General features: G+C 43.9%; 1 protein-coding gene across 1 annotated transcript in view; it reads left to right on the top strand.

Annotated features, from left to right (window-relative positions):
- The window catches only part of NSUN2 (NOP2/Sun RNA methyltransferase 2), a 104,993-nt gene that overhangs the window by 60,184 nt on the left and 20,720 nt on the right, over positions 1–24,089 (top strand). The window contains exons 6-12 of the mRNA XM_077310725.1: positions 2,371–2,442; positions 3,208–3,292; positions 3,409–3,601; positions 5,131–5,205; positions 10,474–10,604; positions 12,872–12,945; positions 21,804–21,934. Of these exons, the coding sequence (XP_077166840.1) occupies positions 2,371–2,442; positions 3,208–3,292; positions 3,409–3,601; positions 5,131–5,205; positions 10,474–10,604; positions 12,872–12,945; positions 21,804–21,934 (761 nt within the window). The remainder of the gene's footprint in view (positions 1–2,370; positions 2,443–3,207; positions 3,293–3,408; positions 3,602–5,130; positions 5,206–10,473; positions 10,605–12,871; positions 12,946–21,803; positions 21,935–24,089) is intronic.

Here is a 24,089-nt window from a genome sequence, read left to right as displayed (position 1 = left end):
TTCTGCCTGTCAGTGACATTTGCAGATTATTGGATCCCAGGCCTGGAAAGGTTGAAGGCAATGTGCTATAATATAGTGAATAGTTTATTGCAAGGGAGAGGCTTGCACTAAAGAGTTCATGGCATTTTACCATTAATTTCAGTCTTCCGAAGAATAACTTTACTATTAATTGGAGCAGTGCAGTTGCCTCTGAATGTTCGTTTTGCTCTTTATTTTGGGGATACTGGGGTCCATTCCGCACGACTTCAATGTTGCAAAAGGCTTGCATATTGTAAACGCTACTAATTTGCAGTTCCGCAAGACGTCGCACACAATCTGCCACACTCCTGAAACAGTCCCGCAAAAAGCGATTCGTTGTAGTGCTTAAATGGAAATTGGGAAAAATGGATTCACCTTCCAAAAAGCGCTACACTCTGGCAAACAATCTGCAACACTAGCGAAAAAGACCTGTGTGTTCCCATTGTTGCGGTTCCAGCAAAGTCCCTCCCCCTGGCTCTCTCCTCCGAACTTCCGGTGAAGCGATCGCTAATTTTTTTTTCTCGGAACGAGCAGAAAGCAACGAACCGGCGAGCCTTCATTCACCCAGCGAGGCTTCTCTGGCTACAGTCCCTCCACAGAAGTGCTTTAAAGCTCCCCTAAGTCACCAAGCACAACACAGCCCCGTTTGCAAGTTCACTTTATTTTCAGCCGAAAATCGGCTTTGGTCACTATGACCAAAGTGAATGAGAGTCAATCTTGCACCTGAAGCAGCTGCGAAGGAGAAGCAGAACAGGTTGTCATCCACATCTTGGTGGCAGCTTACTCCAGATCTCCAGATGGCCTTTCCCAGTTGCTTCATGTAAATGTTAAACAGCATAGGAGACAAGATGGAGTCGGATGAGACCCCACTGCATAAATGCTGCGTGACTGAGCAGCAGTCAAAACCTAATGAACTCCTCAAGCCTTAAAAAAAAAATAAGTTGATGAGCAAATGCATTCTATAGGTCTTGTGGCCATGAAGTTATACTTTTTTTGCTAGAGACTTGCTAAGGGTTCCATATTCAGAGGTCTTCTCAGTGTGTGTACCTTATAGAATCACGGACTGTCAAACATGTTTTTTTAATTCTTTCATCTGCTTGCCATCCTTTGCACACACACAGTCTCTTGATTTGTACCATACTAAGCCACCCTCATTCTTTTTAAGGGACAAAATGTTACTTTGCATGCTGTGTTCCCACTATTAAGTAGTACTGGTTGGCTGAATTCTTTAAGAAGAACTTAAAATTTGATTGCTGCTGGAAGACAGATTTTAAGTGAAAGAGAGGCTCTTATGTGGATGTAACACAAACTTCACAGAATCGTAGAGTTGGAAGGGGCCATACAGGCCATATAGTCCAACCCCCTGCTCAACGCAGGATCAGCCCAAAGCATCCTAAAGCATCCAAGAAAAGTGAGTATCCAACCGTTGCTTGGAGTCTGCCAGTGAGGGGGAGCTCACCACCTCCTTAGGCAGCCTATTCCAATGGTGAACTACTCTGTGAAAAATTTTTTCCTGATATTTAGCCTATATCGTTGTACTTGTAGTTTAAACCCATTACTGCTGTCCTTTCCTCTGCAGCTAACGGAAACAGCATCCTGCCCTCCTCCAAGTGACAACCTTTCAAATACTTAAAGAGAGCTATCATGTCCCCTCTCAACCTCCTTTTCTCCAGGCAGAACATTCCCAAGTCCCTCACCCTATCTTCATAGGGCTTGGTCCCTTGGCCCCAGATCATCCTCGTCACTCTCCTCTGTACCCTTTCAATTTTATCCTCGTCCTTGAAGTGAGGCCTCCAGATTTGCCCACAGTATTCCAGGTGTAGTCTGACCAGTGCCATATACAATGGGACTATGACATCTTGTGATTTTGATGTGATGCCCCTGTTGATACAGCCCAAAATGGCATTCGCCTTTTTTACCGCTGCATGACACTGCCTGCTCATGTTTAGTTTACAATCCACAAGTACCCCAAGGTCTCGGTCACACACAGTGTTACCTAGAAGTGTATCCCCCATCCAGTAGGCATGCTTTTCATTTTTCTGACCCAGATGCAGAACTTTGCACTTATCTTTATTAAATTACATTGTGTTCTCATTTGCCTATAAGTGTATATGCACAAGGTGCCACTGGACTTAAACTTTGTTCAATTACTACAGACCAACATATCTAATACATTATGGCCTTTCCCAGTTGCTTCATGTAAATGTTAAACAGCATAGGATGCTGCTTTACCAAAGCACCCACTTACCTCCCTGTACTTCTCATGTCTATTTTTTTCAAGTGTGTTTTCTGTTCTGACTAATGATAAGGTAAAAATGAAACTACTTGTTCTTTTTTCTGCTTTTGCTTTAGGGGAACATTAGTCGTCAAGAAGCTGTCAGCATGATTCCTCCCCTCCTGCTTAATGTTCAGCCTCATCATAAGGTGAGTCCTTCCATTGCAGTGTCATCCTGAAACATTATTGGAAAACAAAATGGTGTACTCATCAGTAGTTTCATATTATTGGTTTGTATTGCATCTCTTATTCAGTTGATTAGCAATGAGTCCAGTGTAAGAGTATTGGAAACCTGTATGGTGCATTGTTTAGTGCACTGCTTTGTATTTCCCAAGTCTGAAGTGTGACTTGCTAAAAGGTAAGGTGCAAGCACCGAGTCATGTCTGACCCTGGGGGTGACTCCCTCTAGCGTTTTCATGGCAGACTCAATACGGGGTGGTTTGCCAGTGCCTTCCCCAGTCATTACCATTTACCCCCCAGCAAGCTGGGTACTCATTTTACTGACCTCGGAAGGATGGAAGGCTGAGTCAACCTTGAACCGGCTCCTGGGATCAAACTCCCAGCCTCATGGGCAGAGCTTTCAGACTGCATGTCTGCTGCCTTACTACTCTGCGCCACAAGGGGCTTGGTGGTGATTTGCTACAACCAGCTTATATTCAGTGATTATCTCTCATTTAGTTGTTTGTCCAAAATCTTCATTCTTCATTCTTGCCATGATATGTCCTGCTTACAGGTATGTGACCTGTGTGCATGCATTGCACTCTCTTCCACACATCAGTTGTCTGTCTCTCCTTACGTACCTAAGAATATATTAGCTGCTGGTAAACAAATGTTATGTTGCTGTTTCCAAATAATACTCAGCATTGTGATTTTTTAATTTGTTCATTATTTTTTGGTAATTTTTCTCTTGGCAGATTCTAGACATGTGCGCTGCTCCTGGATCTAAGACTGCCCAGCTTATTGAAATGTTACATGCAGACATGAGTACTCCTTTCCCAGGTATATGTATAGTAGAAAATTTAATCATAGTTTATTTGAGGACATGAAACACACTGACTTAAAGTAGCTCTTCTTGAATTAACTGATAACTTCTTCAATTTTTTTTTTACTTTTAGAGGGATTTGTAATTGCAAATGATGTTGACAACAAGCGCTGCTATTTGCTGGTTCATCAGGCCAAGAGGTTGAACAGCCCTTGCATCATGGTCGTAAATCATGATGCCTCCAGCATCCCTAATTTACAAATAAACGTGAATGGAAAGAAGGAGATCCTTTTTTATGACAGGATACTATGTGATGTCCCATGCAGGTATTTTGTGTGTCTATTATATTTAAAAGCTTTGTGTCATCTTCATCCTATTTAATTAATGTGTCATATTTTGCATCGCATTGAGAGACTGTGTGTGTGGAGGGCTCAGGGCAGTTTACATGGAACGTAAACAATACACGGAACTTAATTTATACACAACGTATGAATGAACTGCAACGATAATGACATTAACATTAGCAACTACAACAGAAGTTAATAGTCTATAACAAATCGAACAGGTCCAAAGTTCAGAATGGGTGTATGGATTTCTGGGAGGGAGGGTGCAGGAGGCCTGTACATGTTGCTGATTTTGGTCGGCTTCAATCAAATGCCTGGCAGAAGAGCTCCCCTTTGCATGCTCTATGGAACTGTTTTAGTTCTGTCAGGGCCCTGATCTCCAGGAGCTAATTTCACCAGGTGGGGAGACGGAGAAAGCTCTGGCCCTGGTTGAGGCCAAGCGGTCTTCTTTAGAGCCAGAGATCATTAGCCGGTTGGTGGTGGCAGAGCGTAAAGATTTTTGAGGAGCATATGCAGGGATGCTATTCCTAAGGTACACTGGGCCCTGACCGTGTGTGGCTTTAAAAGTAATTACCAGAATCTTTAGCTTGATCTGGAATTTGACTGGTAGCCACTGTAGTTGATGGAGGATGGGCCGAATGTGGGACCTCCATGGTGTTACTGTGAAGACCCTGCCCTTTGTGTTTTGGACCAACTGTAGTTTCTGGATCAAGGCTAAGGGCAGGCCTGCTTAGAGCGAATTGCAGAAATCCAGTCTAGAGGTGACCATTGCATGGATTACTGTGTCTAGGTGTTCCAGGACCAGGTAGGACGTTAGTATTTTGGCTTGGCAGGGTTGGTGATATGCTAGCCACACTACCTTTGTGACCTGGCCTTCCATTGTGAAGAAAGCGTCCAGGATCATGCCCAGGTTCCTGGTGGACTTGAACCTCTGAGAGCTGCACAGCAACCAGGGTGGGCAGATGCACTTCCTCACATGGACTCTTGCTACCCAGCCACAGGAGAGAAGAGTAGCATTTATATTGGAGACCTGGTTGAAGTTGGTTTCTGTCATGGAAGATCATTGGTTGACTTTGATCAATTAAGATCTCCCAGCCTAATAAAACTCACAGGGTGATGCCTAGGGCAAATGAACAACATTGTCAACCATCTGTCCTTAGCTCTTGTAAAGCCAGAGAAAAAATGCACAGCTTTAGACATCTGTATTTATTTACAGCATTTATTATAGTCAACCTGTGTCACTGTGACTCCAGGTGGATTTTGTGTATGTCCATACAATCAACAGAATGGGACATCTAATAAACAGGACAATAGGATTTGTTTTCTTTAAGTCTGAAACTGAGCTGGAAATGAAGCATAAGTATTACAGAAATTACATAGTAGGAATCATATCTCCCACAATGGACAATCCATAGTATGTACAAAACGCTTTTGTACAAGTTGCCTAAACTGTTGTGCTTAGAGCTGTATTTTTGGCTTCCACGAGAATAACATACCAAAATGTCTTGCAGTGGAGATGGAACCATGAGAAAAAACATTGATGTGTGGAAAAAGTGGACTACACAAAATAGCTTGCAACTGCATGGGTAAGGAAAGATTTACTGTTTTTCAAATCCCTTCTCTTGTATGACCTAAGCAAGCTCCATGACCATGATGGTTGCTTGTGCAAAAATGTGGAAGAGTAGTTTGCCTGGTACCACCTTCCTCCTTCACTATCCCACCTGGTATAGTATGGCGTATTGCTCAGGAGTGTCTCTATCATGACATTTTGCTTACATGGAATCACTTCATTCCAATATTTGATCGGTGTGGACTCTTAACTCATGAAAGTTTTGCCTTTGGGGAGCTACGACTTTATTTTACATAATACATTGACATTTTGCTGTTTGTTGTTGTTGTTATGTGCGAAGTCGTGTCCGACCCATCGCGACCCCATGGACAATGATCCTCCAGGCCTTCCTGTCCTCTACCATTCCCCGGAGTCCATTTAAGTTTGCACCGACTGCTTCAGTGACTCCATCCATCCACCTCATTCTCTGTCGTCCCCTTCTTCTTTTGCCCTCGATCTCTCCCAGCATTAGGCTCTTCTCCAGGGAGTCCTTCCTTCTCATGAGGTGGCCAAAATATTTGAGTTTCATCTTCAGGATCTGGCCTTCTAAAGAGCAGTCAGGGCTGATCTCCTCGAGGACTGACCGGTTTGTTCGCCTTGCAGTCCAAGGGACTCGCAAGAGTCTTCTCCAGCACCAGAGTTCAAAAGCCTCAATTCTTTGACGCTCGGCCTTCCTTATGGTCCAACTTTCGCAGCCATACATTGCAACTGGGAAGACCATAGCCTTGACTAAACGCACTTTTGTTGGCAGGGTAATGTCTCTGCCTTTTAGGATGCTGTCTAGATTTGCCATAGCTTTCCTCCCCAGGAGCAAGCGTCTTTTAATTTCTTTGCTGCAGTCCCCATCTGCAGTGATCTTGGAGCCCAGGAAAATAAAATCTGTCACTATCTCCATTTCTTCCCCTTCTATTTGCCAGGAATTGAGAGGGCCGGATGCCATGATCTTTGTTTTCTTGATGTTGAGTTTCAAGCCAACTTTTGCACTCTCCTCCTTCACCCGCATCAACAGGCTCTTTAGTTCCTCTTCACTTTCTGCCATTAGAGTGGTATCATCTGCATATCTGAGGTTGTTGATATTTCTCCCTGCAATCTTGATCCCAATTTGTGACTCCTCTAATCCCGCATTTCTCATGATGTGCTCTGCATACAAGTTAAATAGGCAAGGCGACAGTATACAGCCTTGCCGAACTCCTTTCTCAATTTTGAACCAGTCAGTGATTCCATATTTTGCTGTTAGGTAAGTATTTATTGTTATTTGGTGCTTGCTTCAGCCTAGACCAGCGGTCCGCAAGCTTTCGCTTGCTGCGGACCGCTGCGGCGTAGTGGAAGGAGAGGGCGGCCCAGGGGCCCGCGCATGCGCGGCAGCCCCAGCGCAAACGCGCGTGCGCGGCCTGCCGCGCATGCGTGTTTGCGCCCGGCAGTGGCGCAAACGCACGTGCACGGCAGTCCGCATTTGCGCGGCCGTGGCTCTCCCTCCCGGCCCCTCTGGGCCGCGAGCAAATCGGCCGCTAAAGCGGCCGATTAGTTTGCGGCTCGGCAAGCTTCTCTTCCCTCCCCTCCCAAAGTGAGAAGCTTCCTGGGCTGCGAGCTAATCGGCCGATTTGGTGGCCGATTTGCTCGCGGCCTGGCGAGCTTCTCGCTTCGGGGGGGGGAGGGAAGAAGGAGCCGTGGCCCAGCGCCGAGGCCTTCGCGGCCCGGCACCGGCCCGCAGCCTGCGGGTTGGGGACCACTGGCCTAAACAATGGGGTGATCTCTGTCCATTAGGTGCTAGGTGTTTTCTTTCAAAGGAGGAAGTGTTGGATGGGTTGCAAGTAGGAGGCTCCTTCTTTTTCTTTAACAGAGCCAGTTTGCAGTGAAGGGTCATGCTTCCTGTGTGATCTGTACTACTGGGCCAGGCGTCTTTCCAGGCTTGTTGCAGTTACTTATAAAGCCCAAAAAGTGACAGTGGGGAAGAACAAGCCTCAACCATGTAGGAGGGGAAGAATCTCTTTTCTGTAGCTCCAAGATGGATAAGGACACAGTCAAATCTTCACAGAATCACAGAAGAAGAAGAAGAAGAAGAAGAAGAAGAGTTGGTTCTTATATGCCGCTTTTCCCTACCTGAAGGAGGCTCAAAGCGGCTTACAGTCGCCTTCCCTTTCCTCTCCCCACAACAGACACCCTGTGGGGTGGGTGAGGCTGAGAGAGCCCTGATATCACTGCTCGGTCAGAACAATTTTATCAGTGCCGTGGCGAGCCCAAGGTCACCCAGCTGGATGCATGTGGAGGAGCGCAGAATCGAACCCGGCTCGCCAGATTAGAAGTCCGCACTCCTAACCACTACACCAAACTGGCTCTCTGAGAATCAGAGTTGGAAGGAGCCATGTAGGCCATCTAGTACAACCCCCTGTTCAATGCAGGATCAGCCGTAAGCATCTTAAAGCATCCAAGAAAAGTGTGTATCCAACCTTTGCTTGAAGACTGCCAGTGAGGGGGAACTCACCACCTCCTTAGGCAGCCTATTCCACTGCTGAACTACTCTGACTGTGAAATTTTTCCCCCTGATATCTAGCCTATATCGTTGTACTTGCAGTTTAAACCCATTACTGCGTGTCCTTTCCTCTGTAGCCAAAGGAAACAGCATCCTGCCTTCCTCCAAGTGACAACCTTTCAAATACGTAAAGAGGGCTATCATGTCCCCTCTCAACCTCCTTTTCTCCAGGCTGAACAATCCCAAGTCCCTCAACCTATCTTCATAGGGCTTGGTCCCTTGGCCCCAGATCATCCTCGTCGCTCTCCTCTGTACCCTTTCAATTTTATCCTCGTCCTTGAAGTGAGGCCTCCAGAATTGCCCACAGTACTCCAGGTGTGGTCTGACCAGTGCCGTATACAATGGGACTATGACATCTTGTGATTTTGATGTGATGCCCCTGTTGATACAGCCCCAAACGGCATTTACCTTTTTTACCGCTGCATCACACTGCCTGCTCATGTTTAGCTTACAATCCACAAGTACCCCAAGGTCTTGTTCATACACAGTGTTACTTAGGAGCGTATCACCCATCCAGTAGGCATGCTTTTCATTTTTCTGACCCAGATGCAAAACTTTACACTTATCTTTCTTAAATTGCATCTTGTTCTCATTTGCCCATTTTTCCATTGTGTTCAGATCTCGTTGAACTCTGTCTCTAGCTTCTGGAGTATTTGCCAGTCCTCCCAATTTGGTGTCATCTGCAAACCTGATGAGTAGTCCCTCCACCCCCTCATCTATATCATTAATAAAAAGTACCGGACCAAGCACCGAGCCCTGAGGTACCCCTCTACTCACCTCCCTCCAGTCTGATGAAACACCATTGACAACAACTCTGGTTCTCTAACCAATTCCCTATCAACGTAACTATCTGAATATCCAGATTGCAGTCCTTCCATTTATCCATCAGAACATCATGGGGAACCTTATCAAAAGCTTTACTAAAATCCAAGTAAACAACATCAACCAAATTTCCATGATCCAGCAAATCTGTTACTTGGTCAAAAAAGGAAACCAGGTTGGTCTGACAGGACCTGTTGGAGACAAATCCATGCTGACTTCCCTGGATCACCAAATTGTCCTCCAGATGTTTGCAGATCGCTCCCTTTAATATCTGCTTCATTATCTTCCCCACAACAGAGGTCAGACTTACTGGTCTGTAGTTTCCTGGGTCATCCATCCTCCCTTTTTTGAAGATTGGAATAATGTTTGCTCTCTTCCAGTCCTCTGGGACATTTCCAGTCCTTAAAGAGGTCCCAAAGATGCTGGACAAGGGTTCTGCAAGTTCTCAGGAAAGTTCTTTGAGCACTCTTGTTTGCATTTCATCCGGCCCAGGGGATTTGAACTCATCCAGTGCAGCTAAATGCCCCTCGACAACCTCTCTGTCCATGTCAATCTGCCATCCAGACACTATCCCTTGGCTACTGCCATCTCTAGATGTGTCTAAACCCTTTGACATGTGGGAAAAAAAACAGATGTAAAATAGGCACTGAGCCTTTCTGCTTTCTCTGTATCCTCCGTTAGAGTTTGTCCTTCTGCACCCAACAGTGAGCCTATTGCCTCCTTTACTTACGTTTGCTCCTCACATAACTGAAAAATCTTTTCTTGTTACAATGGGCTTCCCTGGCCAATCTTAGCTCACTCTCAGCTTTGGCCTTTCTGATGATTGATCTACAGTGGCTAGTAACCTGTAGGTACTCTTTTTTAGAGCTCTGTCCTTCCCTCCATTTCCTGAACATTTTCCTTTTCTTTCTTAGTTCCTCTTGAAGTTCTCTGTTCATCCAAATAGGCTTCTTAGAGCTCCTGCAGTTTTTTCATCTTTCTGAGATAGTCATTGATTGAGCATGCAATAACTCTTGTTTGAGTAGTGCCCCACCCTTCACATGCTCCCTTCCCTTCCAGGATTCTCATCCACTCATTATGTCTCTGTGTTTATTAAAGTTTGCCCTACGAAAATCCAACATCCATGTCTGGCTACAAGCTTGTTTGCCCCCCTCTTCTCAGAAGGAATTCTATGAGGATATGGTCACTATGAGGATAGGGTCCCCACCTCCTTCACCTCATCCACCAATCCTTGCCTGTTGGTCAATATTAAGTATCTTGAGAGGTGTCAGAATCCTCACCTGACAAGGTTTTTTTTTTTTTTTTTTGAGCTTGCTTCCCTTAAGTTTTAACCGATAGTTTCGGCTGCATTATTCCTCTCCCCTAAGATTTAATTACTTTGACAAGATCAGAGGACAGCTCAGACTAGCCTGAGCTTGTTAGATCTTGGAAGCTAAGCAGGGTCAAGCCTGTTTAGTACGTGGATAGGAGACCACCAGGGAAGCCCAGGAGGCTGGGATTGCTTCACAACAGGCAAGTTGAAAACCCTATATGTTTGAAAGTGCCATATGTTGGCAGTGATTGGATAGCAAAAAAGACATAAAAACATATCATAGTGCAGAAAGTGCCCTAGGCTGGTCTTAAAAACAGTCAGCTTTGAGTCCGGGGAAGACTCAGAAAGAAGACTTCACAAATATGTAGGTTGTTATACTGTGCTGTATTTGGTGCTTTATCTGGCTGGCTGGCTTGCTGTCTGGGCAGAGAAAATCCAGCTAGCTTTCCACCTTTCTTCTGCAGTTGCAGTGTAACAAGAAAGCTTAGTCTGGGTTTCATGCTTTGGAATAATGGGGCAGCCTGTCTCGTGCAAAGTCGGTGAAGTGCAAACCAGCACATTAAAATCATTTTCTTGCATAGGCTACAGTTAAGGATTGCAACCCGTGGAGCAGAACAGCTGGCAGAAGGAGGCCGAATGGTGTATTCCACATGTTCCTTGAACCCTGTTGAAAATGAAGCTGTCATTGCCTCTCTGCTGGAAAAAAGTGAAGGTAAGTATAGCTGTTTTTGGTTGTAATAGTGAGAACGGAAGTTAGCAATAGAATCATACTGATGGAGAAGGGAATTTCTGCGCTTACAGAACAGTATATGTGTGATTGTAAAAATACTGAATTAGTTTTAGGTTTGCTTCATCTGAATACCCTCCTTATTACAGCCCCCCATCTCACATACCCTTAGTCTATGAAAGTGCCATGATTCTCAGTATAACCGTTTCACTGTTGGATCTCACGGTGGTTCTAGGATGGTTCAAGGATGAAAGACTTCCCACAAAGGAGAACAACTTCTGATGTAGAAAGTCTTCTCTGTTGGAAGGAGACTTGGTTGAAAGGTGTCTTAGAATTCAACCTGCTCTATTGCTTGACACTTTTCTGATCAGAATTCCAGTTCCAAGTTGTGTGCTCATCTCCTTTCTTAATGAAGATTGCAGCTGTGTTAAGCAGTCTATATAAGAAGAGCCTTGCTAGTTCAGACCAGTGGTCCATCTAGTCCAGCATCCTGTCTCACACAGTGGCAAAACATTTTCTCTGGATAGCCAGCAATGAGACATATAAGAATCTTTGATGTATTTTTCTTTAAGTAAGATCAGTCTTGTAAAACACATGCAATGCATTTAAGCAATCTTGTTCTCTGGTTGATAGTTCTTCTCTATTTGCTTGCTCCTCATCATTTATCACTGTGCCCACAGTGACCCTTGATATCAGCTAGGTATCTGCTTCCAGGGAGTGTACACCAGATTAAGTTGGTATCTTTGAAGCTGTAAAAGCATATCTTGAAACCGAGCAGGAGCACTACCAATTGGTTTTTAAAAATTACCTCCAATGGTTTATGATCAGCCTGAACCAAAACAACCTTACCAAATACATACTGATGAAACTTCCTCATCGCATAAAATACAGCAAGTAACTCCTCTATTTGAGCATGATCTTGTTCTGCTGTAGTAAGTAATCTTAATGCATAGGCTATTATCTTGAAGTAAGCAGGCTCCCAACTCATATATTGATGCAAAATATTTTGATGAAACTCCATGGGAAAGGAGGTTTGTCAGTCAGTTTTACCACCTATTAGAACTAACCCATCACACTTGAGAGAAGGGTAGAGGCTGCTTGGAAGCCACCGGCTGTGCGGAGAGCCACCCAAAGGAGCCCTCATTCCCTGCTACAAACAGCCCTGGTTACCTCCTATGGCTCCTGCTGAGAGAGAGAGAGAAAGAGAGAGATCTCCGCCTGCCGGTGTCCCCTGGGTCCTAGCACCCATTGCATTCCAGGTTGTAATGGGCTTTCTTGCTAGTGTTATATGACTATTTTTACCAATGTTCTATGTATACAGCCCATAGCCGTTTGGAAGGGTGGTATAAAAGTCCAAATAAATAAATTTGCGATAGCAATATGGCTTAGGCAAAGCTAGCTGAAACTCAACACCTCCAAGACGGATTTCCTGTGGTTCAGTAGGAAAGGTGTAGATCAGGAAGCGTGTTTGCCTACACTGGATGGAGTGCAGTTGAAGATCTCACATTCAGCCAGAAATCTGGGTGTGATTCTTGATGCCTCACTGTCACTAGAGTAGCCCAAGTGGGGTTTTCCCATCTACTCCAAGCAAGGCTACTAGCACTCTGTCCCCAGAACACCTGGCCACAGTGATGCACGCTACAGTCATCGCCATGCTGGATTTCTGTAACTCAGTCTGCATGCGCTCTGCGTACTTGAAGGACCCTCTCTCTTCGCCCCCCACTGGGCTTTTCGCTCTGAGGGTATAAATAGATTGGTGATACCTGGTCCACAAGAAATATGCCTGGATCAGGGTTATTAGGCCTGACAAGTATTTGTTATCAGTAATTAACTATTTATTGTCCTTTATACGTGAAGGATTGTCAGTAAAATTTCACTTGTTAGCAATTCAATGTTCCACCTAAGTCGGGGTACCTGCACAATATTTTTTCTTACTATCATTCTAAAAAAATTATTTTGGAGCTTGTCTTTTACCTCGTCTAAGGGCTCCAGTTTCTAAGAGTAGAGCCAGCTTGGTGTAATGGTTAGGAGTGCTGACTTCTAAGCTGGGTTTGATTCCGTGCTCCCCCAGATGCAACCAGCTGGGTGACCTTGGGCTCGCCACCGCACTGATAAAGCTGTTCTGACTGAGCAGTTATATCAGGGCTCTCTCAGCCTCACTTCCCTCACAGGGTGTCAGCATTTTCAGGTTGTTCAGAAGTTCATAACATTCCTTAATTAATTTTTTTTACAGTTTTTCTTATTGTTCAAAGGTGCCTTGGAACTCGCTGATGTTTCTTTGGAATTACCAGGTCTGAAGAGAATGCCCGGGGTTACACAGTGGAAGGTAACTCTTTATATTAAAAAATATGCTTTATTACAACAAGTGAGGGACCCTCAGTGACATGTGGGTGGTCAACTCATTTTAACCCTTTATTTTCTTCCTCATCCTATTTATTCTTTTACTTTTCCTTGCAAGCTCCATATCTGTACTTGTCATGGCTTCCCTCTCCCCTTCCCACCCACTCCCTAATCCCTAAGGTTACGTAAGCAGGGAACCTACTAGCTTACAAGGAAGTTCAAAAACCAGAACCATGAGGCACACAAGGGTTGGACTATGATGTCTTTACACTGATGCACAGAGTATGGGAAACAAGCAGGAGGAACTGGTGGTCGTAATAGAGGAAGGGGGCTATTACCTAATAGGAATCACAGAAACTTGGTGGGATAATACCCACAATTGGAATACTAAAATTGAGGGTTACTATTCAGAAGGGACAGACAAGAAAAGAAGGGGGGTGTAGCAATATATGTTAGGAATCTTGATACTTGTGAAGAAATACAGGTACCCGAGCATGAAAATTCACTTAAGTGTATTTGGGTAAATATAAAAGGAGTAGGAAATGAGAGTGGTATTATAGTGGGGGTCTGCTATAACCACCAAGCCAGTCAGAGGACTTGAATGAGATACTGCTAGACCAAATTACTCAATTTTCAAAAAAGGGGGAAACAGTGGTCATGGGTGACTTCAATTACCCAGGATAGATTCAAATGAGTAGCCATGTTCCATGTATTGTTCTTATGTTATTATGTAAACCGCCCTGAGCCCCCGGGGAGGGCGGTATGTGTGTGTGTGTGTATATGTATATGTATATATATATGTGTGTGTGTGTATATATGTGTGTGTGTGTGTATGTGTATATGTATGTATGTATGTATATATATATATATATATATATATATATATATATATATATATATATATATGTATATGTATATGTATATGTGTATGTATATATGTATATGTATGTATATATATATATGTATATATATGTGTGTATATATGTGTGTGTGTGTGTAAACAAATAAACAAACAAATAAATAAATAAATGGTCTGAAGTAGCACAATGAAATCAGAGTCCAGTAGCACCTTTAAGACCAACAAAGATTTATTCAAGGCATGAGCTTTCGAGTGCAAGCACTCTTCGTCAGACTAGTCGAAAACTCACGCCTTGAATAAATCTTTGATGGTCTTAAAGGTGCTATTGGACTCTGATTTTATTGTTACCCAGATATCTATTGGAAGACCAACTCTGCTAAAAATGCAAACTCCATTAAATTCTTAATTTGTCTTGCCGACAGCTTCATTTCCCAGAAAGTAGAGAGGGGAACCAGGGGCTCTGCTATTTTAGACTTGATTCTCATCAACAGGGAAGAACTGGTAGATGTTGTGGAAGTAGTGGGCACACTTGGTAGCAGTGACCATGTGCTTTTGGAATTTTTTTTTGTTATAATTTTATTATTTATTATTATATGAAGCATTTACAGAAAATAAAGAAAAAAGCGACCAGCTGATATGGTTTGCCATCCTCTTTTAACATACATATTCAGTTCCCATCACATATTATTCCTAATCTAGAAGTTTTTACCATTTTTCTTAGCAAAGTGATTGTCAATACATATGAGAATATGATCTGTTATAAGAATATATTCTGTTATTATCTTAAATGATATAAGGTCAGTCCCCTTCATGAATTGGCCCTGACCTAAGAGTTACTGCTGCCGTCTTGTTAATACCTATGAAGTATAGTTTGTCATCCTCTTTTAGCATACATATTGGCATACATATTCAGTTCCCATCACATATTGATCCTGATCTAGAAGTTATTACCATCTTTCTTAGCAGAATAGTTGTTGATACATATGAGAGTATAATCTATTATAAGAATATATTCTATTATTGTCTTAGATGATATAAAGTCAGTTCCCTTCATATATTGGTCCTGTCCTAAAAGTTACTGCTGCTGTCTTCCCCACAGGAAACCAGGAGAATACTCCACTGTTCAACTCATCCTTCAGGTGGTCGCAGAAAATGAAATTGTGTTTTTTTCCATAGTAGAGTGTTTCTGATTGTCCTTCTGTCAGGGCCAAAGAAGTCTCTTACTTGATTCTTGCTTGCAGTCGCCTTTGAGTAGGCTCTGTATACTTTATCAATCTGGATCTCTTCCTCTGGTCGCACAGAGAGATCTCCTGATAGCTTCCTGGGTGCTGTCGCTTTTGAATAGACTCTTTTTATTTTGCTGATCCAAATCACTTCCTGCTCTAAATAGACTTCCAGGTTTTCGGTGCTTTCCTTCCTTAAATCTGTTTTCCCAAGTTCTTCCAAGGTGCTTTGGATTTTTACATCCCTAGCTCTCTCCCCCTCCTGTTGATTAACTTCCAAACATTGAATTTTCGTTTGATGTATTGTTGGCTGAGCTGTGTCATCAGCTGCTCTCTCCAGACCGTCGGCTCCGTCCAAAAGCTCCCCCTTAGTCCCACGGATTTCCTTTTCCACCTTATTGACTGCTTTCAGTATCTTTGAGTTCCCTTCGCATAACAAATGGAAAAGCTGTGCCTTAGTTAATTTTTCCATAGTTCTAGGCAGTCACAAACTATAAACAGAAAGTCTCATGAGGTCTTGCGGGAGCACGAGCGATCCCAAATTATCAGTTTGTTGATCTCCGTATCAAGTCAGCTTCCCCCACTGAACTCTCTCCAACAAAACTTCAAAGCTCTCTCTTTGTTTGGTTAGTGGGTATAATTAGCCGGGAGTCTCTCACTCGATGAAAGAGGGTATTCACTTGTAAATTGGTTGAGGAGGGGGGGGGGAGAGCTTGTGGGAAAAGAAAAGGAAAAGCCAGAAAGCTTTCAATCCTTACTGTTGTAAACTTCAGCTCCTGTCAGTCTGGTAAAAGATGATCTGGGAAGAATGTAGGGTCAGCTGGTCGTTTCAAGCTTAGAAAGTTATTTACGACAAGGGCGCCATCGTGACCTTGAGCACACGCCGCTGTTGATCCGGAGAGCTCGGTCTCCCTACCTCCCCACGGATCTGTAGGACCCTCAGGATGCCGTTCCCGGTTCCTGGGGCGACCGGCGAGCAGATTTGCGTATCTGCTCAGGTCAGCCAGGTGCGGATGCTCCTGACCCTCAGCATGGCTTAAAAGCTGGACAGAAGTCCAGCTGTTACGGCGCCATCTTTAGTCGACCTGTTTTTGGAATTTTCAATTGTGGGAAAGAGAAAACCTTTACGTAGTTGTGCGTATAGACTGGACTTCAGGAAAGCTGATTTTCACAGACTTAAAAGTATGTTGTGTAGAGTCCCGTGGTCAGAAAGACTTAAAGAGATGGGAGTCCAAGAGGGCTGGGAGCTTCTTAAAAGTGAAATACTGAAGGCTCAATCACAAACAATTCCCTTGAGAAGAAAAGATGGAAGGAGCCTAAGGAAGCCAAGGTGGCTCCATAAGCTTTGTCAAAAGATTTGAGAAATAAAAAAGAGTCATGTAGGAAATGGAAGGAAGGCCTTATTACCACAGATGAGTATAAACAAATAACCATTATTATTATAAAACCCCATAAAAACCCCAATTAACATCAACAACAAGTCACATATAACATATAAGCGGAGGTGGTCACAATTCTGATCGTAGTTACCCGACTTCTCCCCAAGTTCAGCCTGGTGGGGAGAATAATATTCAGAAGAGGGTGGCACCAATACAATAGATCTAACAATGATCTCGATGTTAGAGATCTCAATATTGGAGGGGATCCTCTGATGGATTAGTGGGAGAGCTGCCCTGGCCTCAACCATATGCCTGGCGGAAGAGCTCCGTCTTGCTGGCCCTGCGGAAAGCTGGTAGATCTTGCAGGGATCTTAGCTCTTCTGGGAGCTCATTCCACAATAATTGTGTTAGAAAAGCCAAAGCTCAATATGAGCTTAGGCTAGCAAGAAATGCTAAACATAACAAAAAAGGCTTCTTTAGTTATATTTCAAGCAAGAAAAATAGGAACCTTTGTCCATTATTTTTGATACTTCTTGGAGAACAGGGCAGAGTCTGCACTTACTTTGTTTATTCCATTGTCAATCCTATTGAATTCAGATCCCTTTGAACTCGGATCTTCCTCTCCCCCCCCCCCCCATTGAAACAGGATACTGTTCTGCACGTGGTTAGGGTAATTCAGAAGGGAGGGGGGGAGCCAAGCCTCTTTCTTTTCTTGAAGGGTGCGGGGAGAGGAGCCAGGCAGGGAGCCTCTTTCTTTTCTTGGGTGGGGGGGGGGGAGATGAACGAAAAAGGCAGAGAAGGGAGAAAAAATCCAGGACCCACAGAAGTTGAGAGAAATTAGGGGCTTCTCCTTTAAGGCAAGTTTGTCACATGACCACCTGTAGCCAATCACGGGTCCTCTACCACGGAGGAGAGCCCAGATTCAAAATAGCCTTTAAATATTGAGCATTAACAGCACTCTAAGATATCGTACAATAAAGGTAGGGTCACTCCAGATCAATCCTTCTTGCTGCAGAAGGAAATTTTAAATCGCCCCAAATCCAAACGGAAATCGCATTCTGTGTAGAGGGCAGGGGCTGAATCAATCTGGGGTTGGAATAAAAGCTCAGTGCAGTTTACACCCAGGTGAGGTGCCATACGATTTGTTAGGTGCAAAGTCTTGTCCAACCCATCGCGACCCCATGGACAATGATCCTCCAGGCCTTCCTGTCCTCTAACCATTCCCCGGAGTCCATTTAAGTTTGCACCTACTTCTTCAGTTACTCCATCCAGCCACCTCATTCTCTGTCGTCCCCTTCTTTTGCCCTCGATCGCTCCAGCATTAGGCTCTTCTCCAGGGAGTCCTTCCTTCTCATGAGGTGGCCAAAGTATTTCAGTTTCATCTTCAGGATCTGGCCTTCTAAGGAGCAGTCAGGGCTGATCTCCTCTAGGACTGACCGGTTTGTTCGCCTTGCAGTCCAAGGGACTCACAAGAGTTTTCTCCAGCACCAGAGTTCAAAAGCCTCAATTCTTTGACGCTCGGCCTTCCTTATGGTCCAATGTTCACAGCCATACATTGCAACTGGAATACCATAACCTTGACTAAACACACTTTTGTTGGCAGGGTTATGTCTCTGGTTTTTAAGATGCTGTCTAGATTTGCCATAGCTTTCCTCCCCAGGAGCAAGCGTCTTTTAATTTATTTGCTGCAGTCTCCATCTGCAGTGATCTTGGAGCCCAGGAAAATAAAATCTGTCACTATCTCCATTTCTTCCCCAACTATTTGCCAGAAATTGAGAGGGCCGGATGCCATGATCCTTGTTTTCTTTATGTTGAGTTTCAAGCCAACTTTTGCACTCTCCTCCTTCACCCGCATCAACAGGCTCATTAGTTCCTCTTTACTTTCTGCCATTAGAGTGGCATCATCTACATATCTGAGATTGTTGATATTTCCCCCTGCATTCTTGATCCCAATTTGTGACTCCTCTAATCCCGCCTTTCTCATGATGTGCTCCGCATACAAGTTAAATACGCAAGGTGACAGTATACAGCCTTGCTGAACTCCTTTCTCAATTTTGAACCAATCAGTGATTCCATGTTCAGTTCTCACTGTTGCTTCTTGACCTGCATATAGGTTTCTCAAGAGACAAATAAGATGCTCTGGTATTCCCATCTCTTTAAGAACTTGCCACAATTTGTTGAAACAGAAGTAAATGTTTTTCTCCCTAGCTTTCTCCATGATCCAATGTCTTTTAAGATTTCCAGGATGTCTGGCTCCAGGTCAGTAACTGCCCCATCGTGGTTATTAGGGATGTTAAGCTCACTCTTGTATAGTTCTTCTGTATAATTTTGCCAACTTTTTAAAATCTCTTCTGCTTTTGTGAGGTTCCTACCATTTTGGTTCCTTATCATACCCATCTTTGCATGAAACGTTCTCTTCATATCTCCAATTTTCTTGAAAAGATCTCTGGTCCTCCCCATTCTATTTTTTTCTTCTATTTGTTTGCACTGTTCATTTAAGAAGGCATTCTTATCTCTTCTAGCTATTCTCTGGAATTCTGCATTCAATTGGGTGTATCTTTCTCTTTCTCCCTTGCCTTTCACCTCCCTTCTCTCCTTAAAGGTAAAGGTAAAGGTATCCCCTGTGCAAGCACCGAGTCATGTCTGACCCTTGGAGTGACGTCCTCTAGCAGACTCAATACGGGGTGGTTTGCCAGTGCTTTCCCCAGTCATTACCGTTTACCCTCCAGCAAGCTGGGTACTCATTTTACCGACCTCGGAAGGATGGAAGGCTGAGTCAACCTTGAGCCGGCTGCTGGGATCGAACTCCCAGCCTCATGGGCAGAGCTTCAGACTGCATGTCGCTGCCTTACCACACTGCGCCACAAGAGGCTCTTCTCTCCTAAGCTATTTGTAAAGCTTCCTCAGACAGCCATTTTGATTTCTTGCATTTCTTTTACTTAGGGATGGTTTTAGTTGCTACCTCTTGTACAATGTTGCGAACCTCCATCCATAGTTCTTCAGGCACTCTGTCTATCAGATCTAATTCCTTAAATCTATTTGTCACCTCTACTGTATATTCGTCGGGGATATGATTTAGTTCATACCTGAGTGGCCTAGTGCTTTTCCCTACTTTCTTCAGTTTAAGCCTAAATTTTGCAACAAGAAGCTGATGATCTGAACCACAATCAGCTCCTGGTCTTGTTTTTACTGACTGTATTGAACTTCTGCATCTTTGGCAGCAGAGCACATAGTCAATCTGATTTCTGTGTTTATTGTCTGGAGGCAAGCAAATGTTCTCCCAATCTTCAAGAAAGGGAAAAAAGAGGATCCGGGTAATTATCAACCAGCCAGCTTGACATCTGTAGCTGGCAAAATTTTGGAACAAATAAACACTTGGTCCTTGAGCAGTTGAAACTGAGAGCTGTGATTTCTAAGCATGGGTTTTGCAAGAACAAGTCATGGCAGACCAACCTGATCTCTTTTTTTGAGAAAGTGACTGCCTTGCTGGATCAGGGGAATGCGTGGACATAGTTTATCTGGATTTCAGTAAAGCTTTTGATAAGGTTTTACATGATATTCTTGTTCACAAATTGGTAAAATGCAGTATGGATCCTAATTTTGTCAGATGGATCAATAACTGGTTAACAAATCGTACCCAGAGGGTACTTGCTAATGGTTCAGCATCTTCTTGGAAAAGAGTGACAGGTGAAGTACCCCAAGGATCTGTCCTGGGGCCTGTGTTGTTCAACGTATTTATAAATGATTTGGATGAGGGGATACTTATTAAATTTGCAGATGATACTAAACTGGGAGTGGTAGCAAACACAACTGAAGACAGCAACAGAATACAGGATGATCTTGATAGGCTCAAGAAGTGGACTAAACTGAATAAAATGAAGTTCAATAGGGATAAATGTAAAGTTCTGCATATAGGTAGCAAAAACCAAATACACCAATATAAGATGGGGGAGACTTGTCTTGGCAGTAGCATATGCGAAAAGGATCTAGGAGCCTCAGTAGACCATACATTGAACATGAGTCAGCAGTGTGACTCAGTGGCTAAAAAGGCAAATGGGATTTTGGGCTGTATCCAACGGAGTATCTTGTCCAGATCAAGGGAGGTGATGGTACCACTTTACTCTGCTCTGGTTCAGCCTCACTTGGAGTACTGTGTTCAGTTTTGGGTACTACAATTGATGAGGGATGTTGCCAAACTGGAACATGTCCAGAGGAGGGCAACAAAGATGGTGAGGGGTTTGTAGACCAAGACATATGAAGGAAGGTTTGGGGAGTTTGGTCTGTTTATCTTAAAGAGGAGATGACTGAGAGGGGATCTGATAACCGTCTTCAAGTATTTAAAAGGGTGCCATATGGAGGGTGGAGCAGAATTGTTCTCTCTTGCCCCAGTGGGACAGACCAGAACAAATGGGATGAAATTAATTCAAAAGAAATTCCATCTTAACATCCGGAAGAAGTTCCTGAAAGAGCAATTTGTCAGTGGAACAGGCTTCCTCTGGAGGTGATGGGTTCTTCATCTTTGGAAATGTTTAAACAGAGACTAGATAGCCATCTGACGGAGAGGCTGATTCTTTGAAGGTAAAGGGGTGGCAGGTTACAGTAGTTGAGCGATAGGGATGTGATTGTCCTGCATAGTGCAGAGGGTTGGACTAGATGACCCATGAGATCCCTTCCAACTCTATTATTCTATGATTCTACACCTCTTGTTATTTCACTTAACCCTTGCCTTTCTTCACAGTGGGGAACCAAAGCTGGTCATATAATTTTCCTCACCTCCACTTTAACGTCACAACAACCCTGTGACGTTAGCTGGGTGAGAATGTGTGACTGGCCCAAGGTCACCCTGTGAGCTTCCACTGAAGTGAAGTGATATGAGCCTTGTTCTGAAACTCCAGCCACTGTGCTGGCTTTCATTCAGTGGCTGCTGTTGAACAGAAATTAGCAGCCAGACCTTCCAGTGTTGCCTCCAAGCCTGTAGCCCCAAGAAGTCTTCTCTCAAAGGCCAAAATAGGCTAAGAAAGTGCCCCCCCTCCAGTTTTTAGCGACTGAAGGACCATTTACGCACTGGAGGTTTCATGCCGAGCTGCAGGCTGGCGTTTTAGTCATGGCAGGTTGCCCCACCTCTTCCTGCACACCCACGGGGGAGCATTTGGCCCGGTGTGCCTCATCCGCCCCTGATTTGTGCTCCTGCATAGGAGCTGGGGCAGGGAAATTCCCAGTGCATAAACGGTCAAACTGAGGCTCAAATGCAACCATTGCTGTGTGCTGGGTTAACATATACTATATCCACATGTGCCTGAAGAGATGGCTGCTGAAATGGAATTCATTGTCACTGTTGGGTGGCCACTGTCAGTTTATGATGTATTCACATTTTACAATTCAGGTAATGACGAAAGATGGGCAGTGGTTTGAAGACTGGAATGCAGTGCCTCTCAGTAGGCACACTCAAATAAGGCCCACTATGTTCCCCTTGAAAGATGAAGCAAAGCTTAAAGCCTTGAATTTGGAGCGCTGGTACGTATTCTTGCTATACTAGGAAGCATTTCAGCATTTGACAGATTTTTCTGGTAATTCACTTGTCTGTATGAGGTTCTTCAATTTGTAGTTTCTTGGTTCCACAATGCTACCCTTTTGATAGTTCCTATATAGTTCTTCCTTTTGTCAGCATGTAGACTGCTCTCTTAGGATGTAAGCTGTTTTCAAGACTAGGTTCATATAAAAGACATAGGTTCATATGGACTTTTTTCTAGAGATATATAAAAATAGTTTAAAATAATTGCTTGAATAATAGATTCATGGATTGAGCATGCAATAGCTCTTGTTTGAGTAGCGCCCACCCTTCACATGCTCCCTTCCCTTCCAGCATTCTCGTCCATGGTATGCCACTCATTATGTCTCTGAGTTTATTAAAGTTTGCCCTACGAAAATCCAGCATCCGCGTCTGACTACAAGCTTCCTTGCCTCCCCATCTCAAAAGGAATTCTATGAGGACATGGTCACTTCCCCCTAGGGTCCCCACCTCCTTCACCTCATCCACCAACTCTTGCCTGTTGGTCAGTATTAAGTTCAGTATGGCTGAACCTCTTGTGGGTTCATCTACCATTTGATAAATGAAATTGTCAGCCAAGCAGGTCAGAAAGTTACATGACTGAGGACGCTTTGCAGAGTTTGTTTCCCAGCACACATCTGGGAAATTGAAGTCACCCATGATGACAAGGTCCTGACGCTTGGATATTTTCCCAAGCTGCTCACAAAGTGCAGCATCCACATCCTCTCATTGGTCAGGCGGTCGGTAGCAGACAACAACCACCACACTGTTTGTTTTCTCCTCGCTTAATTTCATCCAGATGCTTTCCACTGTAGATATACTCTCCTTCACTAGAATTTCCTGACTGGTAAGCCCTTTTCTCACATACAGTGCCACTCCTCCACCTCTTCGATTTATTCTGTTTTTTCTGAACAGTTCATATCCATCCACTATTACATTCCAGTCATGAGAATCATTCTACCAAGTTTCTGTGATGCCTACTAGATCATACCTTTCCATCAGCATGAGAAGTTCCAGCTCTTCCTTCTTATTGCCCATGCTTCGGGCGTTAGTATAAAGGCATCTAAATCCTTTTACTTTTGGTTCCCTATGAGGTGGCCTTCCTGGTTGGGCTGCCCCTGATCGGTCTCCTTCCTTACACTCCCTATGTTGAACGTCTCCTTCCCCTTGTGGCTTCAGTTTAAAGCTCTCCTGATGAATCTCCCCAGGTTCCTGCCAAACACATTCTTCCCCAACTTCGATAAGTGCAGTCCATCAGGTGCTAGTAGGCCTTCCTCAAGAAAGCCTATCCCATGGTCCCAGAATCCAAATCTCTCCTGCTGGCACCAAGTACGCAGCCACTGATTCACCTCCATTATCTTCCTCTCCCAACGCATTCCTCTTCCCTTGACAGGCAAGATGGAAGAGAATACCACTTGTGCCCCCATTTGCTTGAGCTTCCTCCCTAGATCTTGATAGTCTGTTTTAATAGGAGTGATGGTATTCGCAGACATGTCATTTGTACCCATATGGACCATCACAAATGGGTAGCGATCCATAGATTTGAGGAGTTTGGGCAGCCGTTCTGAAACGTCTTTAATTTTTGGCATAAACATCTTTAATCTTAGTTTTCTTGATGTTGAGTATCAAGCCAACTTTTGCCCTCTCCTCCTTCACCCACATCAAGAGGCTCTTTAGTTCCTCTTCGCTTTCTGCCATCTCTTTAAGAACTTGCCACAATCTGTTGTTCTCCACACAATCAAAGTAAATGAAGCAGAAGTAGATTTTCTGGAACTCCCTAGCTTTCTCCATGATCCAGCGTATGTTGGCAATTTGATTTCTAGTTCCTTTACCTCTTCAAAATCCTGCCTCTACTTCTGGAAGTTCTTAGTCCACATATTGCTGGAGCCTAGGTTGTAGGATTTTGAGCATAACTTTGCTAGCATGAGAAATGAGTGCAATGTTGCGGTAGTTTAAACTTCATTGGCATTGCCCTTCTTTGGGGTTGGAATGTAAACTGACCTTTTCCAATCCTGTGGCTGCTGTTGCATTTTCCAAATTTGCTGGCATATTGAGTGTAGCACTTTTACTGCATCGTCTTTTAAGATTTTGAATAGTTCAATTGGAATACTGTCACTTCCA

The sequence above is a fragment of the Paroedura picta genome, chromosome 14 (assembly GCF_049243985.1).
Source record: "Paroedura picta isolate Pp20150507F chromosome 14, Ppicta_v3.0, whole genome shotgun sequence".
In the NCBI taxonomy this organism is placed as follows: domain Eukaryota; kingdom Metazoa; phylum Chordata; class Lepidosauria; order Squamata; family Gekkonidae; genus Paroedura; species Paroedura picta.
The sequence above is the reverse complement of the archived record's forward strand: the minus strand, read 5'-3'. Positions and strand labels throughout refer to the sequence as shown.